Genomic DNA, 27,896 nt, shown 5'->3' on the forward strand with positions numbered 1-27,896 from the left:
GTGTGTGTGTGTGTGTGTGTGTGTGTGTGTGTGTGTGTGTGTGTGTGTGTGTGTGTGTGTGTGTGTGCATGTTTTTCTATACTGGTGTGGACTTAAACCTGAATACACACCAACTCATTGTGTCACCGTGGGGACCTAAATTAAGGCACAGAAGCTTATAAATCATACAGAATTATTATTATTATTTATTTTTTTTTTTTTTGATATTGTAAAAATGCACAAAGTTTTCTATGAAGGGTAGGTTTAGGTGTAGGGCGATAGAAAATACAGTTTGTACAGTATGAAAACCATTACACCTATGGGCAGTCCCCACAAGGTGTGTGTGTGTGTGTGTGTGTGTGTGTGTGTGTGTGTGTGTGTGTGTGTGTGTGTGTGTGTGTGTGTGTGTGTGTGTTCTGAAAGATCCAGCTTCCTGGATATCCCTCCAGGAAATCGGAAGATGGTTCCACCCCCTGTGGAGCCCCATGGCACTCATTTACTAAAAGAGAGATTTATTTGTAGTACAGAGATAGATATACTTTTTGTTTTAAATTTGAGAGAAATTTTACGTTAATATATTTGCACTGCTGTTACTTGTATTGCATTTCATGTTGCATTGCACATGTCTATCTTTTGACATGTCAGTAAAGCATATTTGACGAGTATCGATTGGTTGATTGATTGATTTAATACAAAATATATGCAAAAAAGTTTTTTTTTTTTTAAGCACTTTGAACAATGCAGGCAAAAGTTAGGCTATTAATATAGCTTGCGATGCCACAACTTTTTTACACATTACAACAGTATTTGTCTATCAGAATGTTTAAAATCTTTTAAAATGTACAAAAATCACCATTTCAAATGGAGAAACCGCCCATTTCACAGAATGACCTATTTCTTCTCTTTCAGATTTTTTTCCACTTTAGTAAACTTATGAGGGCATTTTCTAGCAACTGGATCCCCAAACGTCGGAATCACACACACACACACACGAAGTGTGTGTAGAGGAAGGAACACGGACTCCTCCCGGCGGGTCCCGGCAGGAAGAGGCTGACGTCAGTGTGCACCACTCGCAGCAGATTCAGGTTACAGTATACTGCGTGTGCGCGCGTGTGTGCTAGTGTTCTTGAATGTCGGATGGTGGCTCGAGGAGGAAAAGCGTGTTTACACAGACGGGCCGAGCGCCTGGGGAATAGAGCACGGCGAGAGGAAGTGAGCCGGCTCGCTGTCTGCCTGCACCAACTTCCTGCTCAGAGAGAGAGAGAGCGAGAGTGAGAGAGAGCGAGAGAAAACAGTCGGGATCCCATTACAGTCCGACTGAGAGCTGCCGAGACGGCCGACAGCATGGAAAAACAGCGCATTATACGGAATTCTTTTTAATAACGTGAAAAGGGACCCCAAAAAGCCTGACCATTACGCACAGGTATGTGAATAATCCATCCGTACTGTCTGGACGCTTTATACATGTTTTTAAATGTGTAATTACTTCATAATAACATTAAAAAGAAAGCAACCTTCCAAAGTACACGACTGAAACTTGATATCCCCCAAAAAGAATGAACCTATCCAAACGAAGGAGCTGTTTGAAATGTTCAGAAGTGATGTCTGAGACTTAAATGTATATAGTTCTAAAGTAATTCATGTATAAAACCCGAATAGATCTCTTTTAGCAATAACAGACACACAAGACACTTCAAGAGTTCACGGTCCCCGTTACTTACGCGCAATTTACGCACCGTTTACGCACGGCTGAGGAAAGTTTGAATACAAGTTGAGCACACGATTTCTTGATGTATGCTTTAAAGATTTTGTTGGTTGTACATTTGAAAGCAGGGCTGCTAGAAAAGGTTTAAATTTGGCTCCTGGCGCTTTAAACCCACTAGTAGAGTTTCTGGTTTGTCTGGAAACAGCAGCAGACTAATTGCCATGCGCTTCCGGATAGAAACTGGCAGCAGACAGTATCTTGAAAATGAGTCATTGGGGCAAACAAAGAAACTTCAGTTCAGCAATAGAGCTGATGTTACCCCTGCATCTGGACATGCTGGGGATTATCTATAGTGATTGGAAAAGATCGATGTTTGTGAACCCAAAATGTAATGGGAGACTTACTGTAAGTCACACATGTAGGGACTTCAGATAGCAGATGATGCGTCTCCTTAGATGAGTCTCCTTAGATCCAACCCAAGATGTCCCTAAGTTCACCACAGGTGTCCTAGCATAGTAACCAGGTGAAGTTTATCAAGTTCATGTTCAACTATGACAACCAGAAAGTGTCCACATACTGTTGGTCTTCGTTTTAAACTATTGTACTATCATTTAAAATGAGATGTTTTGCTTTGAAAGTGTGCTTGTGCTTTAAAGCGAATGCCCCTTTGGATGCTGTTTCCTTCTGTTTTGGAGTTTTGGACACACTGCGTGTAAAGTCTACAGTCACGTTCCTCCTTATCTGCTTCCTGTAAGGTTAGATGGGTTGGATACATTTGCAGTTATGCAGGTTTTGGCATCTTATACGTTATTTCAAACACAAGGCATTTAAAACAAATATTCAATCAAAGGTGATTAGTAGGATTATTATATTGCTATTTCAGTATTTTTTAGCCTTAATATGACTGTATTTCCCCTGAAATGGTTTAAAAGAGGAACCATCATTTTGATCAAACAGCCAATTAGATCCAACAGTTTAATGCAAGAAGTAAAATGCAATAAAATCTAGTTTAATGTAATCAAGGAATGCTTTCATTACCCATTTTGACTATTATATCATGTATTTCAACATTTATTACCATAATATTTCTGTACTTGCCCTGAAATTTTTTAAAAGAGGAACCACGATTTCAATCAAACAGCCAATTAGATTAAAGAAAGTTTAATGCAAGCAGTGCAAAATCTAGATTTAAAGTATAGTATAAGGAATGTTTTCTGAACTATTTTTGATTGTTTGCTATTCAAAGCAATGAGATTTTGAAGTGTCCGCACTCTTTCTGAAGCCACTGTATGGACACAGACACGCAGTCAGAGGTTTTCGGATCTGTCTGCGTAATTTCAAGAGCTGCAGCTCTCTCTGGAGAAATGCGGTCGTGGAGAGAAGTCCTTCACGGCTCTCTTTTCTCCCTCTCTTCAGCAGGAGCTCCCTGAATTTTCCACTGCAGTCTGTGTGTGCAGGAAGAGCGCACATTTAGTCATGGCGAAGTAATGTCTGCGCACACCAACTAATCTTATTACGAGTTTCCGCTGGCGCTACAGTGGAGGGGTTTGTGAGTGCGACGGCAAGTTTGGTGTTTAAAAGCTGTCTAGGGGCCATTCAAAACACTGGGCTTTGGGTTTTGGGTTCGAATTGTCTCTGCGTGTCTGTTGCGTGAGTCTTGAAGGGTGTGAGCGTGTCACTTTACGCTGGAGAGAGCCTGGAGTGCATCTTCTCACCTGAAAGATCTTCCTCTTTCCCATTTTACACACACACACACACACACACACACACACACACACACACACACACACACACACACATCGGCAATGTGTGAATCTTTAAAAACAGCCTTATCAGACAGTATATGTTGCCTGTTAAGTCACTGACAGACTGAGCTGTTGTCAGTTTCTGTGTCTACAGGCATGTTCCTCCTGTCTACTTCCTGTATGGTTAAATGGGTTGGATAGATTTGATGGTGTGCAGGCTTTCTTGGTGTTTTCCATTGGCATTTTTTGAAAAGCAGTTTCAATATAGTTTCAAGTGTTCTGGAACTTCGGTGCTATAAAAAGTAAATGATCTGTGGTGTTAGAAAAAGAAGATTGCTGGATGCATTCGAACAATGTATAAAATTAAGTAAAATCTACTCTGCAAAATAATATTGAAATTCAAATATATCAGCAACTTGCAATTGTAGTTGTATTTAAAATAATAAAACTAAATTACATTTAAGTTAATAATGAATATACATGGACACTGAACAGTTTTTGAAACACTAACTTCAACTACCTCAATTTTTGGTACTTAAAACACAATTATGGTGGATCATTTTTGAGTAGTAAAAAAAAACTGACTCAAAATGCAAAACAAGTTACTAAACTTGAATACAACATCAAAATTAACAAAAATGCAAACAAAACTGGCAAACAGTACAAAAACACGACCTTAATTATTCATTACCCAATGCATTATGGGAACAGTGCATTACAAATTTAGATAGATTTAATTAAATGTTATACTTTTTGAAACCTACTGCAAAGTTTTCTACTTTGAAATTAACATGAGACACCATTATAAATCAATCAAGGAAATGAATAAGTATTTGAGTAGATTCTTTTTGTGTGAATTTTCTACAACATAATGTCAGAAATCAAGAGTTTTTCTGTGGCAAATATGCACTTTGCTTAAAGTTTTCTTACTGATGTTTTGACTTACTCACAAGCAGATGTTTAGAGACAGAATCCCTGTGCACTTACTGATGCCTCATCAACTAACTGTAAAAACTATGGATGATTCATTTATTTCTTCCCAAATTCCACGCAGTTGGTTAAAACATCTTTAAACCCAGTGACCATGAAGCTAATGCATGCCAGACAACAACACAACAACAGAGCCAATGCAGCGCTATTTTCAAGTGTGTCTTTTTGTTTAGCGCACACTGTCTATTATTTATTTGTGTCTCAGAAAATCCTGGCTAAGGATTCAGACTTGGCTTCTGCACTGTATATGTCATTGCTCATATTGAAATATAAAAAAGAGACTTTGCATGTGCAATTTTTTTTCATTTTTCCCCTCTTGTGATAATCTAACAATGACTTTTACAGCCACGTTCCGTGCAGAAACCTCTCCGTATGGCCAAGTGCTTTTGAAATCAGCTCCCTCTGTTTATTCCTTTTGATTAGGGCAGTAAATCTGGGAATCAATGAGTCCGTTGATCATGGTGTCACATACAACATGTCTGTCTTTATGGGCGAGAGGTTTGTGCCAACATGAAAAGAGAAGAGGAAACCTCCCGTTTGTGCCTTATGTCTGTGTGGTTCTCGTGTTCCCGTGTTTGCTCCCCGCAGCAGGAATTCCTACCTTTCAGTTCGGGAACGGCATTCCCAGGAAGACGCCCTTCAAAGGAGAATTGGAGGAAGTCCTGATATAGACAGTTTTACGGTCGTTTAACGCAGATGCTCCGCTCAGAGGATGCTGGAGCAGGAAATGGTTTTATTTTGCTTCATTGGGGGTTTGGAAAAAAATAACTGGGTATGTGATGTACAGTGAGCTTTCATGTTCTGCCCATGAGTTAAGTATGAGATTGTAACTGTAAATTGCTATTTGAGTATGTATAATGAGATCTGTGTCACATGTACAAGAATGATGAATGAGTGTGTGTGTGTGGGGGGTGGGGGGGCACAATACTTCCTGATAAATATCTGTAGCCTTTATTGGCAGCATTTTCCAAGGACTTCCTCCTTTGTCACCACAGGTCTGGCCGAACCTTGCCGTTTGTGTCTCTTTACACTCCCTCTGGCTGATATTCCAACCAAAGACATCTGAAAAGGCAAAAATAAAAGTCTTGCACATTTACTTTCTTGATACATGTTCAAGGTTTTCAGGAATTACCCACTGCTTGTTTTTCCAATGTGAAGAAATAAGCATAATCTTTCATCACATTGGAATAAAACTTTACTTGTTTTCTTACAATTTTACCAACCATTTTTCGCAATTCAGTTGATTTCTGATGGATAAATCAACTGAATGTCACATTACTACATTAAAATGTAATCAAATTTTATTTTTATTTTTTAAATAATATTTACAAATTTTTCAATACATATACATATATATTATTAATATATCATATATATAGATATACATATATATATATATATATATATATATATATATATATATATATATATATATATATATATATATATATATATATATATATTATATATATATATATATATATATATATATATACATATATATATATATATATATATATATATATATATATATATATATATATATATATATATATATATATATATATATATATTAATATATAATTCAATTCCCAATAACATTTTTTGGAAAAACATCACATTACAGAAGCACAATGGGTCGTGAACGGCGTTTTATTTTGACGAGTGTTTTTGGTTTGATTTTAGCCTGTCCTGTTGGACTTTGGGGTCGTTTGCTTCTTTAGACTCATAATTCAATCGATCCCTCGATGACTTCCAGAGCCGGCTATTTGATGAACGAAAACCAGGGTGAAAGTTTAAGCTTGTGTGTCTTTGTCAAAATTATGTCTGCAACCAGGGAGTTCCTCTCAGCCAATAAAACATGCTCCGTGTCAGAGCTATCCACACTAGTGTGTCAGCCAGCCTCGTTTCTCCATCTACCACTCTCCGTCTCGTTCTTTCCCTCCATCCGTCTCGGGAGAGCATTGGCTCAGGCAGCAGTAAACGCCAGCCAGCACGCCCTGTTTGACTGACTTACAGTTACCAAAGGGCATGATGTAATGCTAGTTAAAACCGAGGAGTGTGTTCAAACACATACACATTTGACAGCTTTGAATTCAAGTCAGACTGGTTTCCTCATGTCTACTGAACACCTCTCAGACCTCAACCTGAGGTCCACTGCATTCCTCCACCCAGATCTTCCTGCTGTCCTGCATCCCAACACTCAACACCATCTCCTCAACTTCAGTCAGTTTTGTACACCAGATATCCACTGGAAATAAGCAGAAACTCTGTGCTACAATATATTAAGTATATGCATGTGTCTTAAAGAGATAGCTTACCTAAAAATGAAGTCTGTGGTCATTCACTATCATGACGTTCCAGAGCCGCTTGATTTACTCTTTTCTGTGAAACACAAAATGAGAAATTTTGAACAATGTTCACACTGCTCTTTTTCATAAAGTGAAAACGTGCACATATTGAAATGTGTGCTTTTGTGTGATTTCAAAAGACCTGATCATATTTGATTACTTTTATATTGCTTTGTTTATGTATGTATTTATTTATTTAAGCAACTGGTCAATTTTTATGTATTTATTTATTTGTTAGTTTGTTACCATGTTATTATCTAAGGCGATTTTCATGACAAGAACATGGTAATTAAAAAAATATAGATAATTAAGTTATTAAACATATATTTTATTTTTTATTTTTTAATTAAAGACTTAATTTTTTTAAAGATTTTTAAAAATGTTTTGCTTAAATTTCAAGATTTTTGCTTAAACACCACACTTGAGACAACATTATAAGTATTTAGTAGTAAGTGTACTGAAACTACTTATTTCTAATTTTATATATAAAATTATATTTATTTATTTAGCTTATTTCAGTTCTTTTTCCCTTGTTGCACACTCCTTAAATAATTGTAAATTGCATTTCAACTTGTAACAGGTTAACTTGCCTGTTGTTTGAATACAGTAAAACGTTAGTCTTGTCATCATAAAAATGCTCAGTAAAACATGGCACATCCCTTGCTCAAAATGTACAGGTTTTGTAATGGATATATAGTTCTTATATCTCCTAAATATTCCAGGGATGTAGAGGAAGAGGTTATGAGAGTACACTAAGGGCAAGCGTGTGGCAAAAAAAGGCCATGACGACAGCGGTCACAGGAAGTGGCCCAAGCAAGATTTAAACTTCCTGTACTGTTGGGCTTTTAACACTGAACCACTGTGCCTTCCTGTTGGACTGAATCCCAGACCACATGCATGAAGGAGTCTTGTTAACTAGAAAATCCTTATCTTACACCCAATGGATCCATGACTGTGACATTGTTGTCTAAGTGTGCTGGAAAAAATAATTTTCTTTTTTAACTCGCAAATCATGTTGTCCAAACTATATATGTTACAATGAAAGGCTCTGCTGTGCTGCTTATTTTGTGGGACCCGTTCTTTGTTGTTACCGACCCCAAACATTTGAATGGTAGTGTGAATGACAGAACTGAATTTTCATTTTTGGGTGACCTATTCCTTTAAGAATTTAATTCCCCCCTTAACCCACTTATCGCTGGTCACTCTAATCTATGTTCCTAAACAGGGTCTTGCGGATAAACTCCATGTTTACCCTGTTAGTAATCTCTGTTCACCAGTGGGTGTATTTGCACGCCTTTGAGCGGACACCTCCGTCCCAGAGAGAACAGCGGCACGGTCGATGTTGGAACATGTTGCTTATTTGCGATTCATTCCCGTGTCAGTCTTTCTGGCTTATAGCTCTTTGTTGTTTATGAGGCTGTGCGTTAATGTACAACAGAACAGGAAATGCTTGCAGAGTTTGTGGGAGGGCACCCAGGAATGACGTTTTTTTGTTCAAGAGTGCAGAGGGGAAAGGGGAAATTAAAGAGAGAGAGGATGAATTCAGGACCATGAACGCAGCTTTCTTTAATGTGGCCGCGTTTGTACGACTGTTGCTCTGGCCTCTCCCTCTTCACCACTTCCTGTCCGAAACCTGCATGGATATGGTTAAAGGAAGGTTTTTACAAATGCAGTCATGCTGAGAAGGATGTCTGATTATCAGATCAATTGAAACAAGCTGCCGGACCGAGCTAATCCACAGATACATACTAAATTTGGCTTTGCGGTACCATAGTATCCTCCTTCAGATCCTTAAACCTTGTTAGGGTCATTAAATGTGTCCTCAAGCCTCCCTTTGTTGCCCGATAAACACACAACACACAGAGAGTGTAAATTTGGATAATTTAAATTAGATTGAATCTCTTATGAAATTACGCCACACTCTCACCTCGGTTACAACGATACACACTTTTTAAATCCGTACAAGAAACAACAGCAACGAATGTTCTTTACTGGTATTGATGGTTCCACGAAGAACCTTTTACATCTATGGAAACTTTCCTTAAAAGTTCTTAAAAGAACCATTTTTTTTTCTTAGTGTGAAGAACATTTAACAATCAAAAGAACATTGGGCATTGAAAAGGTTTCATGGATGTTAAAGGTTCTTCCTGGAACCATTGATGCCAATAAAGAATCTTTATTAGACTTTATTATCAAACTTACAATTTGAATCGTTGTAATGACTCTACACTCCATTTTTGGTTCCAAAAAGAACCTTTCAGTGAACAATTCTTAAAAGAACCATTTAACTAGGTTCTGGGGAAAATATCAGCCTGAATATGATTATTAAATTGTAAATATACTGTTGATGTTTTCTCTGACAGATATGGAGAGTGCTATCACACTGTGGCAGTTTCTGCTGCAGCTACTGCTGGACCAGAGCCATAAGCACCTGATTTGCTGGACGTCCAACGACGGCGAGTTCAAGCTGCTCAAATCGGAAGAAGTCGCCAAACTCTGGGGCCTGCGCAAGAACAAGACCAACATGAACTATGACAAACTTAGCCGAGCACTACGCTACTACTATGACAAGGTTACACAAGCTCATATTTAATAATCATTCTCATCAGAAAATGCAACAATTTTTGTATGGAAACATGATTTTTTTTAAATAAAATGCAAGGGTGAAGTTCCACCCCTAAACCTAATCATCAGTGGGGCTTAAGCAGATCGTACTAAACCGTACACCTGAGGTTGTACAAACTCATACAAATTTGTCAAAATGTCAAATAGTTACAAATTGCCATTAGAGGTATTGTAATCATCCTCTTTCTTTTGCAGAACATCATAAAGAAGGTGATTGGCCAGAAGTTTGTATATAAGTTTGTCTCGTTCCCTGATATTCTGAAGATGGATCCCCAAGCGGTGGAGTTTGGTCGGGATGGGGGTCACGTTGCAGGGGGCGTCATGTTGCAGGAGGTGGAGTCGGATTGCGGCGAGGGGGAGGAGTCTCCGAAGCGGTCGCTGTCATCGCTGAGAAGCCCCGCCTGCAGGAACGAGTACCTCCACTCTGGTCTATACTCATCCTTCACAGTCAGTTCCCTCCAAAGCCCGCCTCCGTTGATGCGTCCAATCAAAGTCGAGAAGCAGCGAGGGGGCGAACGAGGGGAGGAAGGACAAACGGTGATTCGCTTTGTCACTAATCGATCAGAAAAGGTCGTCCCTTTGGCTTCCTCGCCACCACCTGCATCCACAGAGGTTTTCTTTGCTTCAAAAACCTCCCCCTGCTCGTCCCGTAGCCCCTCCCCCTCTCATAGCCCGGTCTACATGCTGCGGCAAGAGCGGAGTCCGGGGGCTCGCATAGACGAATCAGAGCAGAGTGCTCAGCCTCTAAATTTATCATCCAGCCACAGGGAGCGAGCCCAGAATCAGGCCACGCCCCCTGAGAGGAGGACCGGTAGCAACGGACTGCCTCCCAAAGCTCGGAAACCCAAAGGGCTGGAAATCTCCGCCCCTTCCATACTGCTTTCAGGAAGTGACTTGGGCTCCATAGCCCTCAACAGCCCAGCACTGCCCTCAGGGTCACTTACACCAGCCTTTTTCACTGCACAGGTACCAAATTATGTCATATGAACATTTATTTTTAAGTTCACATATACACATGTTCCAAAATCTAATGAGCTGCCTATCTAGACAGCATTTTAAGGCATCAAAGCAAATGATTTTTCTAAAATATAGGAAGAATACATGGTGCCTTCTTTTGCCTAATAGCAAATAACTTCAGAATGCATAGCAATAAGCTCAGACAAAGAGAAAGAAATGTCAAATACATTTCATTCAATAACAGAAATCACTGATAATGAAAAAAAAATACTATTTTACATAACATTTGTGTGCTTTGTTATTTTATACTATTAGAATACAGTGTAGTTAGCTTAACAACATGCTAATGAAAAGCTGTATTGAATTGTTAAAAGTAAAGCTAAGCATAGGCACAAGCTAAAATACATTTTACATTTAACTTCATATCAAACATTATTGTTCAGTATTGCTCAATTGTAACTAAAAATGACACTTTAGACAATGGTTTAATGTTGTGTTCATTAGAATATTGTGTCTAATGCGTTCTGTCTATTCTATTGGATTCAGTTGTGAGAGCTCAAGCTAAGCAGTAGATAGCAAGGCAGCTGTGCTTTTAGCAAATATGTAATATTGGCCTGATTTTGTTAGTAATGACAAGGCTAATTTTATCTTCTCGTACATTAGAAGTGTACTTTTATTTACCAGAAGTATCAACAGTTTTGTCTAAGAAAAAAATGACAAAAACGTTATTAAAAAAGAGGAAGAGTGAAACAGGAGGAGGGAACAGACAGACAGAATGGCATTAGCAAGAAGAGAGACCTGTAAGTAAAGCCATATGTCCGTAATCTCGCACACTACAGCATAGTGACACAGGACCGAGAAAAACAGAGCGAGAACGAGAAATTGATTTCACATGCTGCCCTATAGCCACAACCTGGTGATCCAAAGTCCATGACCCATGGGAAGCTACGTGCTTGTGTAGATTTCTCTCCCGCTTTCACTCTTAAAGGGATAGATCACCCAAAAATTAAATTTAACATTCTTTACTTACACTCATGTCATTCCAAAGATGTACGATTTAGAATTGACACAAATGCAAGTGTATACTATGCATACTCGGTTTGATAGGTTGCATGAACACAGATGTTTCATCCTCGTCCAGTATCTGCGCTGTTTCTCTCTGAACATTTTACACATTTAAACTAGTGTCGCAGATATTTGTTAACCCCTTCAAATGCATTCCTCATCGCAGATGTCTATTGTTGTTGCCATCACCACTACTTTGTTATAGTTGTTGTTACATTCGCTTCTTTTTTGACTGTAAACAACGGGTTGGGAAAAAATGTGTTGCCACCTTGTGGACAAACTAATTACTGCAAAATAAATTCAAGGTGCATATGCGCTGATAGAATAATCTGGCTGTGTATATGTATCAAACCTAGCATACACATAAAAACTGAAATATACTTTAGTAAAGGACAAGTTGTTCGAGTTCTCAAGGGGATGCTTTTCTGTCTTAAATATCAGCCTGTTCCTAAAGACCTTAGTCAGGTTAGCCCAATATTTAATTCAATGGATTCTACTGTTATTTAACAACATAACGATTGTCCAGTTGATGAAACTTCTTTTTGTAAAAACCTTTTAGTAGACAAAAACTCCATAAAACAGTTTTTAAAGTTGGTGAGAATTACGAAATCTAGGACCTTCATACACTGTGTGCCATTGTAAAGACTGTAATTCTATTCATCACAGCCTCTTTAAATTCAATATGGCGTCCAACCTGACTAAGTTCCAATGTACGACATCAGAAAGCTTGAAATATAGTGCACAAGCCATATGGACTAATTTTATGGTGCCTTTTTGGAGTTCAACAGCCCCTAGTCACCACTGAAAAATTGAAATTGGGACAATTGTAAACAAAAGACAAGGTTAAACAGATTTTGAATGACATGAGGTTGAGCACATGACTGAAGTTTCATTGGGGGTGAACTGATGCTTTAAATATACAGAAACATCTGCAACAGACAGTTATTTCATAATGCTAGATTGAGCAAAATGCTCCATCTGCTTGAACAGATAAAACAAGCGCCAACTATGTCCAGGACAGTTGTCCTACAGCTTACAGCCATTGAATTTGTGCTATAAATCCTTAATGCTCCCAATTTGTACTGTTCAGGTGAATAAATCTGGGAACATTTTTTTAAAGGGTTTCTCAGACTATTTGAGCATGACAGGCTTCACATGCTATTGCCTCCTAACTGACGCAAAGACGTGTCTGGACATGCGGAGACTCACATTCGTCTTTCCAAAGTTTCAAAAAGACATTGGGATTTCATGATCTCTGACTTCAGTGACTAATACAAATAAAGTCTCATGTTCCTGTTCACCCCTTTCACGATACCTCCTCTACTCCTCTCTCACTGTCTCTCCAGACTCCCTCTGGTTTGCTGTTGACGCCCAGTCCTCTCCTGTCCTCCATTCATTTCTGGAGCAGCCTGAGTCCCGTGGCCCCTCTCAGCCCGGCCAGGCTACAGGGCCACGGGTCACTCTTTCAGGTACGCACAAAACATGCTCAAACCTGTAAAAAGAGGAATCTGAAAATGAGGATGTGTTATATTTTGTTTAGCACTGACGTGCAAGTGTTTTTTAGAAAGTGATTCGCTTGTCTGTTTTTCGAGCTTGTTTGTGTTTGGTGTCGAATTTCAGTTTTCATGTGAGCGAGAGGGGAAATCCTGTGGATACTTCCTGCTCTGGCCCGGGGGAGAGTGAGTGTGTAGGGAGGTGTGTGTGTGTGTGTGTGTGTGTGAGCGAAAATGACAGAATGCAAATTGTGTATTTATGCTCATCTTGCGTTTTAGGGGAGGGTCCAGTCTTTACTGTAAACATCGCTAGGCAGCAGGAAACCATTAAGGTAACCACGGTGACTGCTTGGCTCTGCCTTTACAGGAATAGGGACAGTTCGTGATGTGCACTTTTACTACTGCGCACACACACAGACAGACGTACACTCACTCCCCCACTCTCACTTCCTCCCTGGGCGGCCATAGTGGGAGTTTTCTGGTTGGTCACATGATTGTTGTTCCTGCTGTTATTGGCTGCAGTGGAAAACTTTTGTGGCACGTCTGGCTTTTTTTCTTTCGCAGTGCAATTCTTCTTGGGGACTTTTTGAGTTGATTTTCTATACCTGTAAAACGTATACCATGAAAAAAAAGATGCTTTTGAGTCAATCCAGGAAATGGATTTACTGGTGTATGAGCGTGTGTGTATTAAGGTTTGGAAAAAAACTACAGATGTTTCCTCTCTGCATTGGATATGGGCGAAAAACAGCTTCCTGTTAAAAAAGGGAGGGGGTGATAACTGAAAAAGACTCTGTGTCTGTGTGTATAGTCTGCTCTCACATAACAGGAAGTTCCTCTCCTAGCGCTACCGTGATGGGCTACGAGCGTGTTTGTTTGTTTTTTTGAACCACAAAGACAGGTTTTGTTTTTTTCCTCACTGAGGTGTATTAGAGGGATATTTACAGAAACTTTTAAGAAATGCCCAGCTTTCAATATACTTTATGATGGTATTTGTTGTACTGAATTTATGGTATTTTTAAAAATAAAAGAATAAGGTAAATAATTCATTATTGTATTATGGGAATAAGATTTTTAGGGGGAAAAGGCCCTATTTGTTTCTTTATATGTATCAATATTAGGTTAAAATAAAATAAGCTTTATAAAGAAACATTTACACATAATACTTAAAATAACAATTAACATAAAAAGTGTTACTAATACATATACATATAAGGACACATGTCCATTTAACCTCTAAATAAATTAATTAATAAATACTAATAATAACAATAATAATGAAATGCAGGAATTATTTAACCTCAAAATTAAAGCAATAAAAATGTAAAGTATTATTATCATTATCAATAATAATAATAATAATACATTTTGCATATAATGAAACATGCCCAGGTAGTATTTAACCTCAAAATAATAATAATAAATCCCATAACTGGATATTTCTTGATAAGATTTAACCATTTAGATGTCAGCTATTATTTGGCCTGGTCATCCTGCGATTACTGTTAGACAATGTTTCCTGATACAATCATTTAAAGGGGATTTATTTATTTATTTATTTATTTTTAACACTACAGAGCTCTTGCTGTGTAGTTACTAGATATAACATATGAAGACATTGTGATTCAGCATGTGTAGCATAACCTCAATGTTTTGTTTGCTTTCTGACTCTCACAGTTCCCCACCCTGCTGAACGGGCCGCTCCCGGTACCCCTCCCCAACCTGGACTCCTCTTCATCATCATCCTCTTCCTCCTCCTCTCTCCTCCTGTCCTCCAGCGCCCAGAAATCCTGATTTCTGGACACTTCACATATCCCCTCCCCAGAATCATAACTGCTCTTACACTAAGAAGGAATTATGGACCTTCATGTAATTTTTGAGCCAGACTGCACTTCACCCCCTTGTGGCCACCTACACCTATAGCACCCTTCAGTTCTGTTGAATTTTGGACCAGCAAACTCTGTTTTCTTCTTTAACTCAGGCTGCAATCCAAACAGCTCACCAAAATCCCTCCGCAAGCTCAAAACAGAGAATTGTCATGAGGTAATGCCAAAGAACATGAAGTGTCCTTTTGAGAAGATGGAAACGGAGCCTAGAGAATCTGTATCCCGGAGAACATGTTCAAGACTGGCCTTTTTGGCAAGTTGTTTTTCAGAATCTCAATTTCAGATGGGGACAAACGATGCTGGACGACATAAAACACGTTCAAAACACCGTAGACTTTCTGTATGTCTGTACCTCGTCTAAAGGAAAACTTCAGCGTTCCCCTCCTGTTCCCATTCCTAAGGTGCTTCAACTGGAAAGATCTCACGTTTTGTCAACCTGTTCAGAAAGAGGAAACGTTTAAACCATATTAAAGGAATCTCCTAAGCATTTAAGTCTCTCTTTTTTAATCCTTCTGAGGCTGTGAACCGGGTTTCTGTTCGTTTGTTGTCTGGTATTGTAATGTATTGTATTATATTGCGTTGTATGCACTGTGCTTTAAATGTACTACCGGCTGTGCCTTTTTTTGTGCGTGTAAGAATTGTGTATTTGTATTATTTTCCTGCTTAAATACGTTTTTGTAACAGACGAAATTCCATTGCAATATTGGAAAGAAAAGCTTTGTAATAGCTTTGTTTTTTTTTTCATTAATTAATTGATAAAAAAATGTATCCTCTTATTGATTTTATATTTTTTTGCTTTTCAAGAGTCAAGAAAATGTGCCTTGAGTTTTTAAAATAAAAAGCATTGAATGCGACGCAATGTTCTCGCATCTGAACGAACACCTTGCATTCGGAAAGAAATGCTCACACACAGACACACAAACATAATAAACAGACGACAGAGAGTTCGCTGTATGAAACAGACCATGTTTACTTCACTGATTAAGAGAAATAAATATCTGCAGTACAAAGAGTTAAACGGTCAATTCAACCGACAGCCAGGACTGAGAGCGTCTGTTTCACGGAGGCGGAGCTTACAGAACAACACGCACTCCATGCGTCACATATACACACGCAATCACGCACACACCCACGCACGCAACTCCAGAAACAATAGACTCCGATTTGACAATATTAACATCTGTCAATTCAAAAAAAAAAAAAAAAAAAAGTCATCTAAAATCTGATATCTTCTGGGTTCTTCATGTCTATAAAAGCTAAAAAAAAGAAACATTGGTCCATTGCTGCTGTCAAAAAGTCTTTCGTTATTACTTTTTTCCATTTTATACACACAATATCGTTCTCTTTTGAATAAAATCAAGCACAAATGTGGGACAGTCATACTCCAACATGCCACATTAAGATACCGTTATTCACAGAATGGTCAATAGGTAACATTTAAAAAAAAAAAAAAAATTTTAAACATTCTTTTAATACTGTTATTGAAACTAGCTCATCTTCATAGCCATCACTTGCATGGAGCAAAGGGCTCTGTACAGTTACAGATCTCCATTTTCACACATATAACCTCACTTTCCTGCTCTTTTACAAGCATCGCATACACTCAGAAGCTACAGAGGAGCTCTATTAATAGAAGAAACTGGTTTTGATGATGCCTCAAGGAGCTCTAACGATAAAAGAAAAATTAAAAACACATCTGGCATACAAGCACTTCAGTTCCAACAGGAAGTTATCACTCTGAATTAATGCAAAAGGGGGAAAGTTGAGGAAAGATGGTTCTCGGTTCAAAACGGTGAGGTCACAAAGTTCCTGCTGGTCCAGTGTTTGTTTTTTCCACCCTCGTTTTGTGTCTTTCTGAAGCCCACCTGGTCGAGATGGTCCCCGGTTCACGTGATGTGGTCTTTGAGGAACAAATCCACATATTTCTTGAAATGATAAGTTAAAATTTGAGGTTTTGGAAGGAATATTTAGAGTGTCGCTCGGTTTGAAGCGCCAGGAATCATGCCAGGAGAACCAAAAGCAAATTCAAAACACTCGTATAGGCATTCCACCTCTGTAAAACCGACACAACGACAAAGACAGCTGCAATATCAACATTTTTCAACAGAATTATAATTGTTCTTTTTAAACAAAACAAAACCGTGGGACTGATGTGTCCGCAACAACTTGGAGGGTCGCCCAAGAGTGAGGAAGTTACGTAGAGACAGTAGTCAATTAGCAGCAAAACAACCCCTCAGTCAATAAATATATACACGCTCACACACCCTAAGCGTCACACGGGGGAAAGGGAAGGGGGCATCCAGATGAGGGGCCGATGGGTGTTCTGGCTCAAGACTGCATGCTGGATGGCAGGACACTGGGTGGGGGGGGTGATCCCCTTCACCACGCATGCACACACGACAATCACCCTCTCTCTGTGAGCGAGGGGGGACTAAATCTCTTAGTCTATACAACACAGTCACGGAATAAGCGCTGTCAAACTGATCCGTCAAGTGTGTGTGTGTGTGTGTGTGTGTGTGTGTGTGTGTGTGCGCTTGTGTGAGAGTGATGGGCAAGAGCGTGAGGGAACGCAGCTTAAAACAGCATGCTCTGCCGTCTGTTCTTGCTGTTGCCTGTGAGGAGAGAGACAGAAGGATGAGTGAAAAGGAGGAGAGAACAAGGTGTACAAGGTTACAAAATTATTGAAAAACATTTTATGAAGAACAATTTTAAATATTCAGTTAAGAAATATATTAGTTTTATACAAAAGAAAGAACACGGTGTACAATCTGACAAAATAATGCAATGCTAATGTTATTTATAAATATTTAATTATTTAAAACTATATTTAGTATTTTGTATTACACATATTGTATTTGTATAAATTAAAAAATATATATATATTATTTTAAAAATATATTTAACTATTAAATATTAATTAAATTAATAGATAGAACAAGGGGTAAGAGGTTACAAAATAATGCAAAAAATGAAATCTAATTAAAATATTGTACTGTTGAAATGTATAAAATATAATTTAGGACATATATTTATTTTGTTAAAAACAAATAAATTTAATCTTCATATATTTAATTTCAAATATATATTTAGTTATATTATTAGAAGCGAGAACAAGGTGTGCATGTTGTGTTATTTTTGTTATAAATGTAAACAATAAAATATTTATTCATAAATATATTCATTATATATAATTTATTTAAAGAAATATAAATAGTTTATGTAAATATAAAAAAAAGGAATTTTGAGAGAACATAAGGACTTATTTTACATATTTATTATAACAACAGATATTTTTCTAAATACCTTCACATTAACTCTTTCCCCGCCAGCATTTTTGAAAAAAGTTGCCAGCCACCGCCAGTGATTTTGATGATTTTCACAAAAATTTGATGGTCTACAGTATATTTTGCTGTATGAATATTTGAATATGCACCAAAACAAATATCAAAGCCTCTACTTTTAAACAAAAAAATCTGTTTTATTCTAGCTTAAAGCATTCTTTTTTTATCAACACTTGAATATAGGTAGGTTTCATAAAAATGTATAATTTTGAGCAAAAAGGTGAGAATATTTTTATCAAAAACTACATCTGGATAATATTCAGTATGATTATCAAAGCATAAATCCAGTAAATCACTTACATCAACACCTCCAAAGCTTGCACAGCCATATACCACTTCCTGGATCAACATTTTACTCCATAACATTATGCAGTTTTCATTTAAATGCTGTCTATTGCTGATGATTATTGCATTATTTATTATATGCATCTGTTTACATAAGAGATTGCTAGTTTTTCCATCCTGTTCAAGTGGGTTTTTTGTTGGGAGGATTTGTACTCATTCAGAAGATGTGTAATAGCGCCCCCTAGTGTATAACAGTGAAAACACGAAAAGCCGTAAAAACTTGTCTTTGGCGGGGAAGCGTTGTCTTCTAAATGACGAGATAACTCGTCAATGGCGGGGAAAAAGTTAATCAACCTTATCAACAGCTACTGGTCTGTATGAACATTGCCTCTAGTGTCTGTTCCAAGAACTACTGACACAACTGACACTGACCCATAATGACTTACTACTATAAGATCATCTGAATATGAATACAGATCACGTATCAAACAAGCACACACCTGTCTCTGGATACGAGGAGTTCCTGTAACCAGGGTCCCTCTGAAGCTGCACTTCCTTCAGTGTAAATATGGATATGTCTGCAGAAGCACAGCACATCATGAGAATGAGGATATATGAACGATTATTTGATATGTGTGTGTACGTGTGTGTATAAAGACACTCACTCTCTGGCAGTGTGTGCACACGCATGCCCAGACTCTTGAAGTAGGAGTGTTTCATTGATTCATCTGCAGAGATCCTCTTCTTGGATTCATACTATGGAGAAAAAATTTAAATTAAGGAAGAAAGCTTTGTTAGATTAATAAAGGGTACTTTAATTTATCATGATGCTTTTAAAGGCTTAATGGAAAATAAGAGTGTTCAAGATAAAGTAATGGAAAATCTTATAATTGTTTGTGTGTATTTAATGCAGTCCATTGTTCTGGCACATTCTTACCCTTAGAAAGGACAATAACAGCTCTATTCCTTCAGTATCCAACCTGTAGATGGGAAGGGAGGGAGGTAGAGAGATGTGACCATCAGCAGGTTGACAAATTAGACTGGCAAATGTAAGGAAGCAAGCAAACAGCCTCAGAAATTCCACAGGATATCCTGCTTTATTGGCACGTACATGGATTTCTAACACACACACATATACTTTCCCACAGCAGCATCCGCACACACACACACACACACGCTCACAGGCTTTGAGGTCATGGTCATTTGCTCTGTGTGGCAAGACAAACACAAGGAAGCCACCGCAAAATCACTGAGCACACAAACTCACAACAAACACACTGTACTGTATGAAACAGCAAAGCAGCAGCTGTACAGATACACAGATAGAGTGCAGGTACCTGGGCGCATGATTAATGAAGGGCTGAGGCTTGTATTTGGGGAAGTTGTAGGATTTGAACTCTTCGATGGACGAGATGCCGGCCCAGTTGTCCTCTGTAGGTGTACCTGTTTCACACAAAGCCAAAACATCCATTAAAAAATTACTTTAGAGCCTGTCTTCATTTAGCACACAGCTTACACTTTCTAAACAGAGCTGATATTTATGTTAATGCTATAAGCTGATATTGTGTCCAGTTTTATAAATACAAAATGTTTTTTTTTTAAAGTATCCACAATATCAATTAAAGAGCATTGCTAAAATATGATTTAAATTTATGCATTTAGCAGATGCCTTTATTTAAATCAACTTGCACTGCATTCAATGTATTTTTTGTAATCAGTTCATGCTTTCCCTGGGAATCAAAACCATGACCGTGGCGTTGCTAGAACCATGTGGTACTGATTGAGCTACAGTGGAAAAAAAGTTAGAATATAGCTTAAAAATAGTTTAAAATCTCCTTTCCAGATTTTTTTCAGAGAGTTTAAAATAGTTTAAAAAATAGCCATTAATAAATAGTATTTTAGTTTATTAAAACTATTTTAATAATAATAATAATTTTTTGCATCCACACTCCAGGATGCAGTTAAACACATCAGGTGAGTGTCAGCCAGACAGGATTTCAGCTGCACTGTGGTAACCTACTGTACCATGTGATCTCACAGTTTCCATGCAAAAGCGTGTGTTTGTGTGTGTGTGGACAGCAAGCATGGCAGCTCAGATGGTTGCAGTTTGTTTTTACAGCAGGTGAGAAGCACTTCTGAGTCTGAACACCATGACACGTCTGGTGTGAGCGTGTGTGTGTGTTTAATGTCGTAATGTCTGGAGTTGAAGTGTGTGTTTCATCATGCAGGCTCTGAATTGAATCATTTAGTTGGAGAGCTGGGTGTGAGCATCTGGGGTGTGTGTGTGTGTGTATGTGTATGTGTGTTTGTTCACCCAGTAATCTGAAGATTAGATGCAGCTCATCTTCAACGGTGGATCCTGGGAACAGCGGCCGACCTGCAGCCATTTCATAAAATATACAACCAACACCCCTGTGACAGAGAGAGGATAAGACAAGAGCATACAGTACAGGAGAGGACTGAATGTAAATGAAGAAGGTAAATAAACAGCGACAGACACACTCACCACATATCAATCTGTGTGGAGTACTCTGAGGATCCCAGTAGTACATCAGGAGGTCTGTACCATAAGGTAACCACCTCATTAGAGTAAGTCTTAGTGGGAACAGACTTGGCTCGTGCCAGACCTGCAAACATACACAATTTTTTTTTTATTATTATACTTAAAAAATAAATTGTATATATTGAAATCATATACATTTTTATGTGCAACAAAAAATAAATTAATAATATATTTTTAATGAAAGATAAATTACATACAATAAAAATGTAATGTATATTTTGAATAAATGTTTTTATTATATTAAAATAAAGTATATAAAATATATATTAAAATTTGTATGCATTTGAAATTACACTTACTGTTTATATGTAGAATAAAAAAGTAAATCAATTTGTAAATTAATTCATAAGATAATGCACTTGTATTGAAAAATAAGTTACATAATATCAAATAAAATGTTACTTTTAAATATATAAATATTATAATATTAAAATATAAATTTACCAAGATACTGCTATTACATTTATATATACATTTGTAAATACATAAATACATAAATGCATAATATAATATAATATATCTTTAATGAAAACTTGATGAAATGTATTAAATTTAATAAAAGATATATACAATTATATTATAATATAAAAATATTTATAACAAACTGCAAAATGCAGTTAGTATAATATACATTTCTAACTGATGAAAAATGAAGTACACACTATATAAAATATATTACAGTACATGTTTTATCATTTATTCAACAACATAACATCAAACATACAAAACACACCAAATTCGGACATCACGAGTTCACCCCTTTCACTGATGAGCAGGTTCTGTGGTTTCAGGTCCCGGTGCAGAACCTTGCGTCTGTGGCAGTACGCCAGTCCTCTCAAGATCTGGAACAGGAAAATCTACAACCACACATGGACTACAGGTTAGAAGACCAGAAACAATGTTTCATGTATTGCATTGCACTAATACCAACAAACCGACCATTTATGTTTTGTTAAATCCATTTGGTGCAAAACAAACCAATATGGGACAAACCTTAACGTTGTGCATGCTCATGATGTTTCCACAATCATCCATGTACTGCTTCAGATCCTTATCCTGCAGGAAGCAATAAATGGAGTGAGCAAATGAAACAGAATGACACACAGAGGAGCAGTATGGGACATTCACTCACCAGGTACTCAAAAACCAGAGTGAGGGATTTGTCCGTGTGGACAATATCATGAAGCGTGACGATGTTGGCATGCTTTAAATCCTTTAATAATGACACTGAAAGACAGAAAATGGCAGGATCGATCAGGGCAATATCAACATCAGTATCTTGGCATCCAAAGGGGTTTTGAGGAGAGATGAAGAGAATGAGACACAGAGACAGAGATTCCTCACCCTCTCTAATAGCTGTGCATGGAGCGCCCTCCTCGTGCTCCAACCGGATCTCTTTCAGAGCTACCAGGTTGTCTGTCAGTTTGCTCCGCCCCTTGTAAACAGTGGCATACGTCCCCTACAATACAGTTATAGTAACAATTACAATTAAAAATTAAAATGCAATTTAAACATAAACAGAGTTTTGGTTCTCAAAAGAGGCTTACACTAGGGATGAAGTTATACACTAGGGATGTAGTTAACGGGTTAATCATTTACTGTCAAGTATCAAACAATGTCAATTATCAAAAAAATATATAAAATTAAAAAATATATAAAAAAAATAAAAACAAATGATTTTAATTAAATGAATGAATAAATATTACTTCCCTACTGTATAAAACAAGGAATATAACATATCCTACGTACAATAATTACCTGAAATTTGTTAATCAATGCTATCAGTTAAATAAATAATAATAATAATTAAAAAAAAGTTTTTATTTATAAAATAGTACTTATCTTACCTACAGTCACACAAGTTTTATACTAGGGATGTATGCAATGGATTTGTTAATTACTGAAAAGTATTAAGCAACGTTATTGGTTTAAATAAAAAAAATTAAAATATATATATATAAAAAAAACACTTGTATCATCCACCAAACTATTAATTACTTAGTTCACTTTTAAATGCACTTTTCAGACTGGGCAAAATAATGATGAAAGGCCAGAACTAGACTCATTGTACCTCTCCCAACTTGTCCAATTTGATGTAGGTCTCCAGCTTCCCAAAGCCGATTTCTGACTATAAAAAGAGAGAAGGAGAGATTGTTTCATTAATGCGATCTGGTTAATGCTGAACAGGCCTGCATGTGTTCAACAGACCTTATCGGTGAGAAACACGTGTCTGGAGTGTTGCTCGCTGTCTCTGATATCTGCAGCCAAAATCATTTCCCAGACAAAGCCATTAATCACACGCACAGTATTCAGACTCCCATGGGCACCAGGGGGCACCAGAATGCCAACATAAACCCCCTCTCCTTTACACACATTGAGGGTTGGAGGTGGGGACGACAGCTAAGAACAATGGATGCCAAGAAACTCAGACGCAAAAGCAGTGGGCTTTTCACATGCAAAACCCCCCATGTATGCGGCCAACAGACAAAGAACATGGTATGTGTCTTTGTGCTCAACTGAGAGTACAACACAATGTTTGTAGCGACACACTGGGTTTCTCGTCCATGGGCTGGATTTATCTGCAGCAGTTCATGTTGTTTTGAAAAGCTTGCTGTGGACTGTGTACTCATTAACTAGAGCTGAACATTCTGCAGACGTAATCTTTTACTCTTAAACAGCTCACCCTAAAAATGTCCTTTAGTCACCCTCATGTCAATCCAAACCCCTTTGACTTTCTTTCATCCACGGAGAGCAAAAGGTATTCGGAACCGTCTTTTGCATTCAACTAAGTATGTACCACTAGTTTTGAACCTTCACAAAAGCACTTTAAAAGTTGCCCATACTGCTTGTGCACTATACTTCTATAAGCCTCATAAAGGCATATGATAGTTTTGTGAGAGTTACTCTATGTGCTTCTCAAATCTCATTCGATTAGATCACATTTTGTAACCAATCGTGGCCCACAAAGTTGTTGCACAGCTTCAGAACACTCATAATAGAGTGCAAAAGCCGTTTGGACTTCATAATTGTCATTAAAAAAAAAAAAAAAAAAAGAATTGCAATATTTTTATAATCTTTAATTGGATAGAATCAATCTATTTTTATTTTATTTTATTTTTTTTATATATATCTCTAAAATTTTGTGGTGAAGTAGGACCTGGATTAGCAATGTATTGGCAACACAGAATAGTGCAAATAATTGTTTTTTTTTAGGAGTTTGACAGATCCTGGTTATTGTATGATTCCATTGCATTGATGACTAGAAACATCTTAGACATGCACAAAAAGTGTCAAATGATTTGGTACAACATGAGGGTGATTAAACGCTGACAGAATTTTTATTTTTCAGATGAACGGTCACTTTAATAAGATGTAAAACACACAATATCATGCATTTCACAGACAGCACTTTTTTATGTTTTTGAGAGAAGTCTCTTATCCTGACCAAGGCTGCATTTATTTGATCAAAAATACAGTAAAGCAGTAATATTGTTAATATTTTTGTAGAAACTATTCATCTTTGATGAAAAAGAACATTACAAATGTCTTTCCTGTCACTTTTGATCAATTTAATGCATATTTTGCAAATTACAAAGTATTATTACTGACTGCAAACTTTTGTACGATAATATACATTTATCTTTCTCATTGTTAAAACCAAGTTCTCTCAGCGTGACAATGGCTTGCTGTTTGACAGCCGTGTCATAGTGTTAACCCTACCAGATTAAATAATTTAAATAAACCTTATTGTTTCAACACAATGTGGGATTTATTCATCTTGGACACCATGATCCCACAGCCATTCATGTCAGAAGAAAAACTTAATGTTGGGTCGTGTTGCTAGGTAGATATCCCATCATGCTCAAACAAAGAGACGCATGGTATATTATGAAACCTGATTTATTTGTGTCTGAGATAAAATGCTACTTCAATGAGGAGGTGCGTCATGTTTATGTGGTTTATAGAAAGTATGAGACAAATATAATGGCATTAGAACGTAAAGTACGTTTAATGTCGTTAAACCTTTTATAAAGATGATGAAGGGCTGATTCACGCAAACTCACCAGCGAGGCTCTACGTAACCGTCGGCTGAGGGGTTGGTCAAACGGCGGGCTGCTCAGCTGCAGCTTTTCCAGGTAACCGTCAGGAATCCGGATATCAGCAGGCAAAGACAAGCGTTTATTCAGGTCCTGAGAATCAAATCACACACGCACACAAGTCAGTCACAAGAGACAAAATAAGCTCAGTTCTTATCAAAGTAGGAATCAGATTAATAACTGATGCTTGGTGACCATTTGGTGTGTGCGTCTCGTCTGAGAGAAAAGTGTGTGTGCTTGTTTAAAATAAGACTGCGCGACTTCATAAAGCCATTCTCAAACCAAAGCATTAGCATCTTACATAAATAACCCTCCATCACGCTTTGAATCTCCTCTATTTACATCTCTCTCTTGAATGGTTTTTTTCTCCACCCACAGGCTACCTTTAAAGAAGCTTGCAGCATGAAATAATCTCATTAGTAGAGAAGTAGAGGTTGAAAGAGGAGTGAATCATTTCACACTAAAATCAAAAGAAAAACCAATGACATTTTGCATCATGACATTTCTAATAACGTTAAAATTAGCACATTAATCTCAAAATTAAGTACATTTACCCCTACTTTAATGCAAAAAAAAAAACAACAACAAAAAACAATTTGTGCTACTATTTTAAGTGTTAAGACAAGATGATCTTCAGGAATGAGAATCAATGAATCTGAGAATAATGAAAATTACAAAATAAATCTAGATGCATGACAGAGTATTGAGGAGGAAATAACAATAAAAATTACTAATAATAATAATTATAATAATAAGTAAATAAATAATTAAAAAACAATGATAAAAAATTCTCACAAAAATGAACGCATTTTTTTTGTAATGCTTAGTAATAACAGTAAATTATGTATTATTACAAGAAACTAACTGTCTAAGCCTTTGTGATTAAAATATATTTTTAAATCAATTAAAGCAAGTATAACAAATTCTATAATGACAAACTTCAAATGGATAAATTATTTTACTATTTATTATTTATTTATTTATAATGCAACTATTATATAAATTAATTATATTTATTATTTTTTATATATGGATATTATTTTATGTTATTACATGTTACAGCAATGAGATTTTGGTGGTAAAACTATCTTAAATGCCCTGAAAATGATGTGATAAATACATAACAGTAAACTATATCCTTAAACAAATTTTATTATGCAGTTTCTCTTAATGTTTAAGGAGTAAAATGTGGCCTGACAACTCTTCATGAGATTCACCTATATATTGTTAAATGATATCTACATATTTATTGGCTTTTAAACTGTGCACGTAGTTGCAGTGACCCAATTCTTACGGCAGGGGGCAAAAGAACACCGGAGACAGTAAGAGTGATGAACACATGCCCAAATAACTAGCTTGGACTGAGGTTTGCAATTAAAACCCCAGAATAAGAAGCTTTAAATGCTTTGTGTAGCAAGAGTGTGACGTGAATGTCTTGAAGTATCTAGGTTAATTCTGATTAAAAAAAAATACTTTTTCGATTTCAAAATCCTCTAACAATGTTATTCAAACCCTCTTTTTAACAATCTACTGCAGAGAAAAAATAGAAAGTGCAAATGGAAGGAGCAAGAACACAAAGATAGAATCCATTCCTTTCAGATGCTTGTGTGCAGTAAGACAGAAATCCAGTTATTAATATCAAACAGCAGAACAACCTCGCTAGACAGATGCAGATTTTTATCAAAATCAGAGTCTGTCACTGTGCGAACCAAATGCGACGCCTGTTTCCAGTGGTTTTCCTGTCCTCACAGGAAACGAAAATGCCACATGACGCATCATAATCACAGCTAATCAGAACATATTTGAAGTTCAATATGTAGTTATGAGAAGCAGGATTTTGAACAAATGAGATGTCACCGTGGGCTGGGCTATGTAATGTATTAGCCTAGACATAGAACCAAACTATTTTGACAAAAAAGAAACCAGTTTGATTTACAAAATGTTATTTGTTGTGGTTGTTTAAGACAAAAACTAGGTAATTGACATTTAACACCTAAGAGCTCTTGAACTCCAGAAGTTCTTCTTATATACCATCTGCACCTGCCCACAAAACCTCCAGATTTCTTTAGAATCAGCGTGGAGGAAGAAAAAGAGAAAAGCTGACAAACAAGAGGTGGGAGAAAATAGGAGAGGATGAGAGAAAACACCAGAGGAATCCCTCCACCTACCCAAGGCCAAAAATAAAGCTCTTAGTAGTGACACAACACCCAGTCTGAAGCTCTCAAGGTAACGCACCCATGCATGCTTTCTGCTTCCTGCTGTGAATAAATGAGCGTGTGGCAGGTTTGTGCTGCTGATTAATTTATGGCCACACGCGGTCTGTCTTACCTCCATGGATATGCGCCGGTGACTTCTGGTGCGGAGACACACGCCGGTGGGGGATTGCACTTCGTCCGAGGACGTCCCTGAGGCCTGATCGCTCTCTCCATCTGAGCCCATCTTCAGATTCTCATGAACAATGTCTGGGCGAGAGGAATAGGAGGTTAGAAAATGAAAACGTGTGATAAATGTGGTGTAAGGTGCAGCCGCTATAATGGATGAGTGAGGGAAAGAGTTTCTGGGAGGTTTTATTAGTGTATACACATGTACATGGCTGAATCTCAATACTTGCAATAGTTCCCATTTACTTACACTATAAAGGAATGCATGTTTGATCATAGTCAGGCAATTCCATGCAATGAATTTGTTTAAATACCACAAGCCTTTCTGTCACAAACTGTAAGCATTTACAAGTTTATTTTTATGCTGTTTTTATTTAATCTATTCTGAAAAAGAAAAAATTATTTTTGACCATTTTTGGACATTTTTTAAACTAAG

At 37.2% G+C, this 27,896-nt stretch overlaps 2 protein-coding genes across 2 annotated transcripts in view; one reads left to right on the forward strand and one right to left on the reverse strand.

Moving 5' to 3' along the window:
• The first annotated feature begins 1,057 nt into the window (after positions 1-1,057).
• Positions 1,058-15,077, forward strand: LOC109066447 (ETS domain-containing protein Elk-3-like). Its single transcript, XM_019083472.2, has 5 exons — positions 1,058-1,402; positions 9,134-9,342; positions 9,591-10,361; positions 12,764-12,886; positions 14,585-15,077. Exons 2-5 carry the CDS (start codon positions 9,136-9,138, stop codon positions 14,699-14,701), a joined length of 1,218 nt encoding a protein of 405 aa, XP_018939017.1. The 5' UTR covers positions 1,058-1,402; positions 9,134-9,135; the 3' UTR covers positions 14,702-15,077.
• Positions 15,078-15,743: 666 nt separating this feature from the next.
• LOC109066303 (cyclin-dependent kinase 17) overlaps positions 15,744-27,896 on the reverse strand; it is a 56,764-nt gene continuing 44,611 nt past the window's right edge. The window contains exons 4-17 of the mRNA XM_042738850.1: positions 27,408-27,541; positions 25,047-25,172; positions 23,054-23,110; positions 22,327-22,441; positions 22,115-22,209; positions 21,976-22,038; positions 21,716-21,839; positions 20,926-21,046; positions 20,734-20,831; positions 19,757-19,862; positions 19,357-19,399; positions 19,085-19,175; positions 18,920-18,997; positions 15,744-17,405 (exon numbers count right to left, since the gene is read on the reverse strand). Coding sequence (XP_042594784.1) covers positions 17,368-17,405; positions 18,920-18,997; positions 19,085-19,175; positions 19,357-19,399; positions 19,757-19,862; positions 20,734-20,831; positions 20,926-21,046; positions 21,716-21,839; positions 21,976-22,038; positions 22,115-22,209; positions 22,327-22,441; positions 23,054-23,110; positions 25,047-25,172; positions 27,408-27,541 — 1,289 coding nt within the window. The 3' untranslated portion in view covers positions 15,744-17,367. The remainder of the gene's footprint in view (positions 17,406-18,919; positions 18,998-19,084; positions 19,176-19,356; positions 19,400-19,756; positions 19,863-20,733; positions 20,832-20,925; positions 21,047-21,715; positions 21,840-21,975; positions 22,039-22,114; positions 22,210-22,326; positions 22,442-23,053; positions 23,111-25,046; positions 25,173-27,407; positions 27,542-27,896) is intronic.

Source organism: Cyprinus carpio, chromosome A4, assembly GCF_018340385.1.
Source record: "Cyprinus carpio isolate SPL01 chromosome A4, ASM1834038v1, whole genome shotgun sequence".
In the NCBI taxonomy this organism is placed as follows: domain Eukaryota; kingdom Metazoa; phylum Chordata; class Actinopteri; order Cypriniformes; family Cyprinidae; genus Cyprinus; species Cyprinus carpio.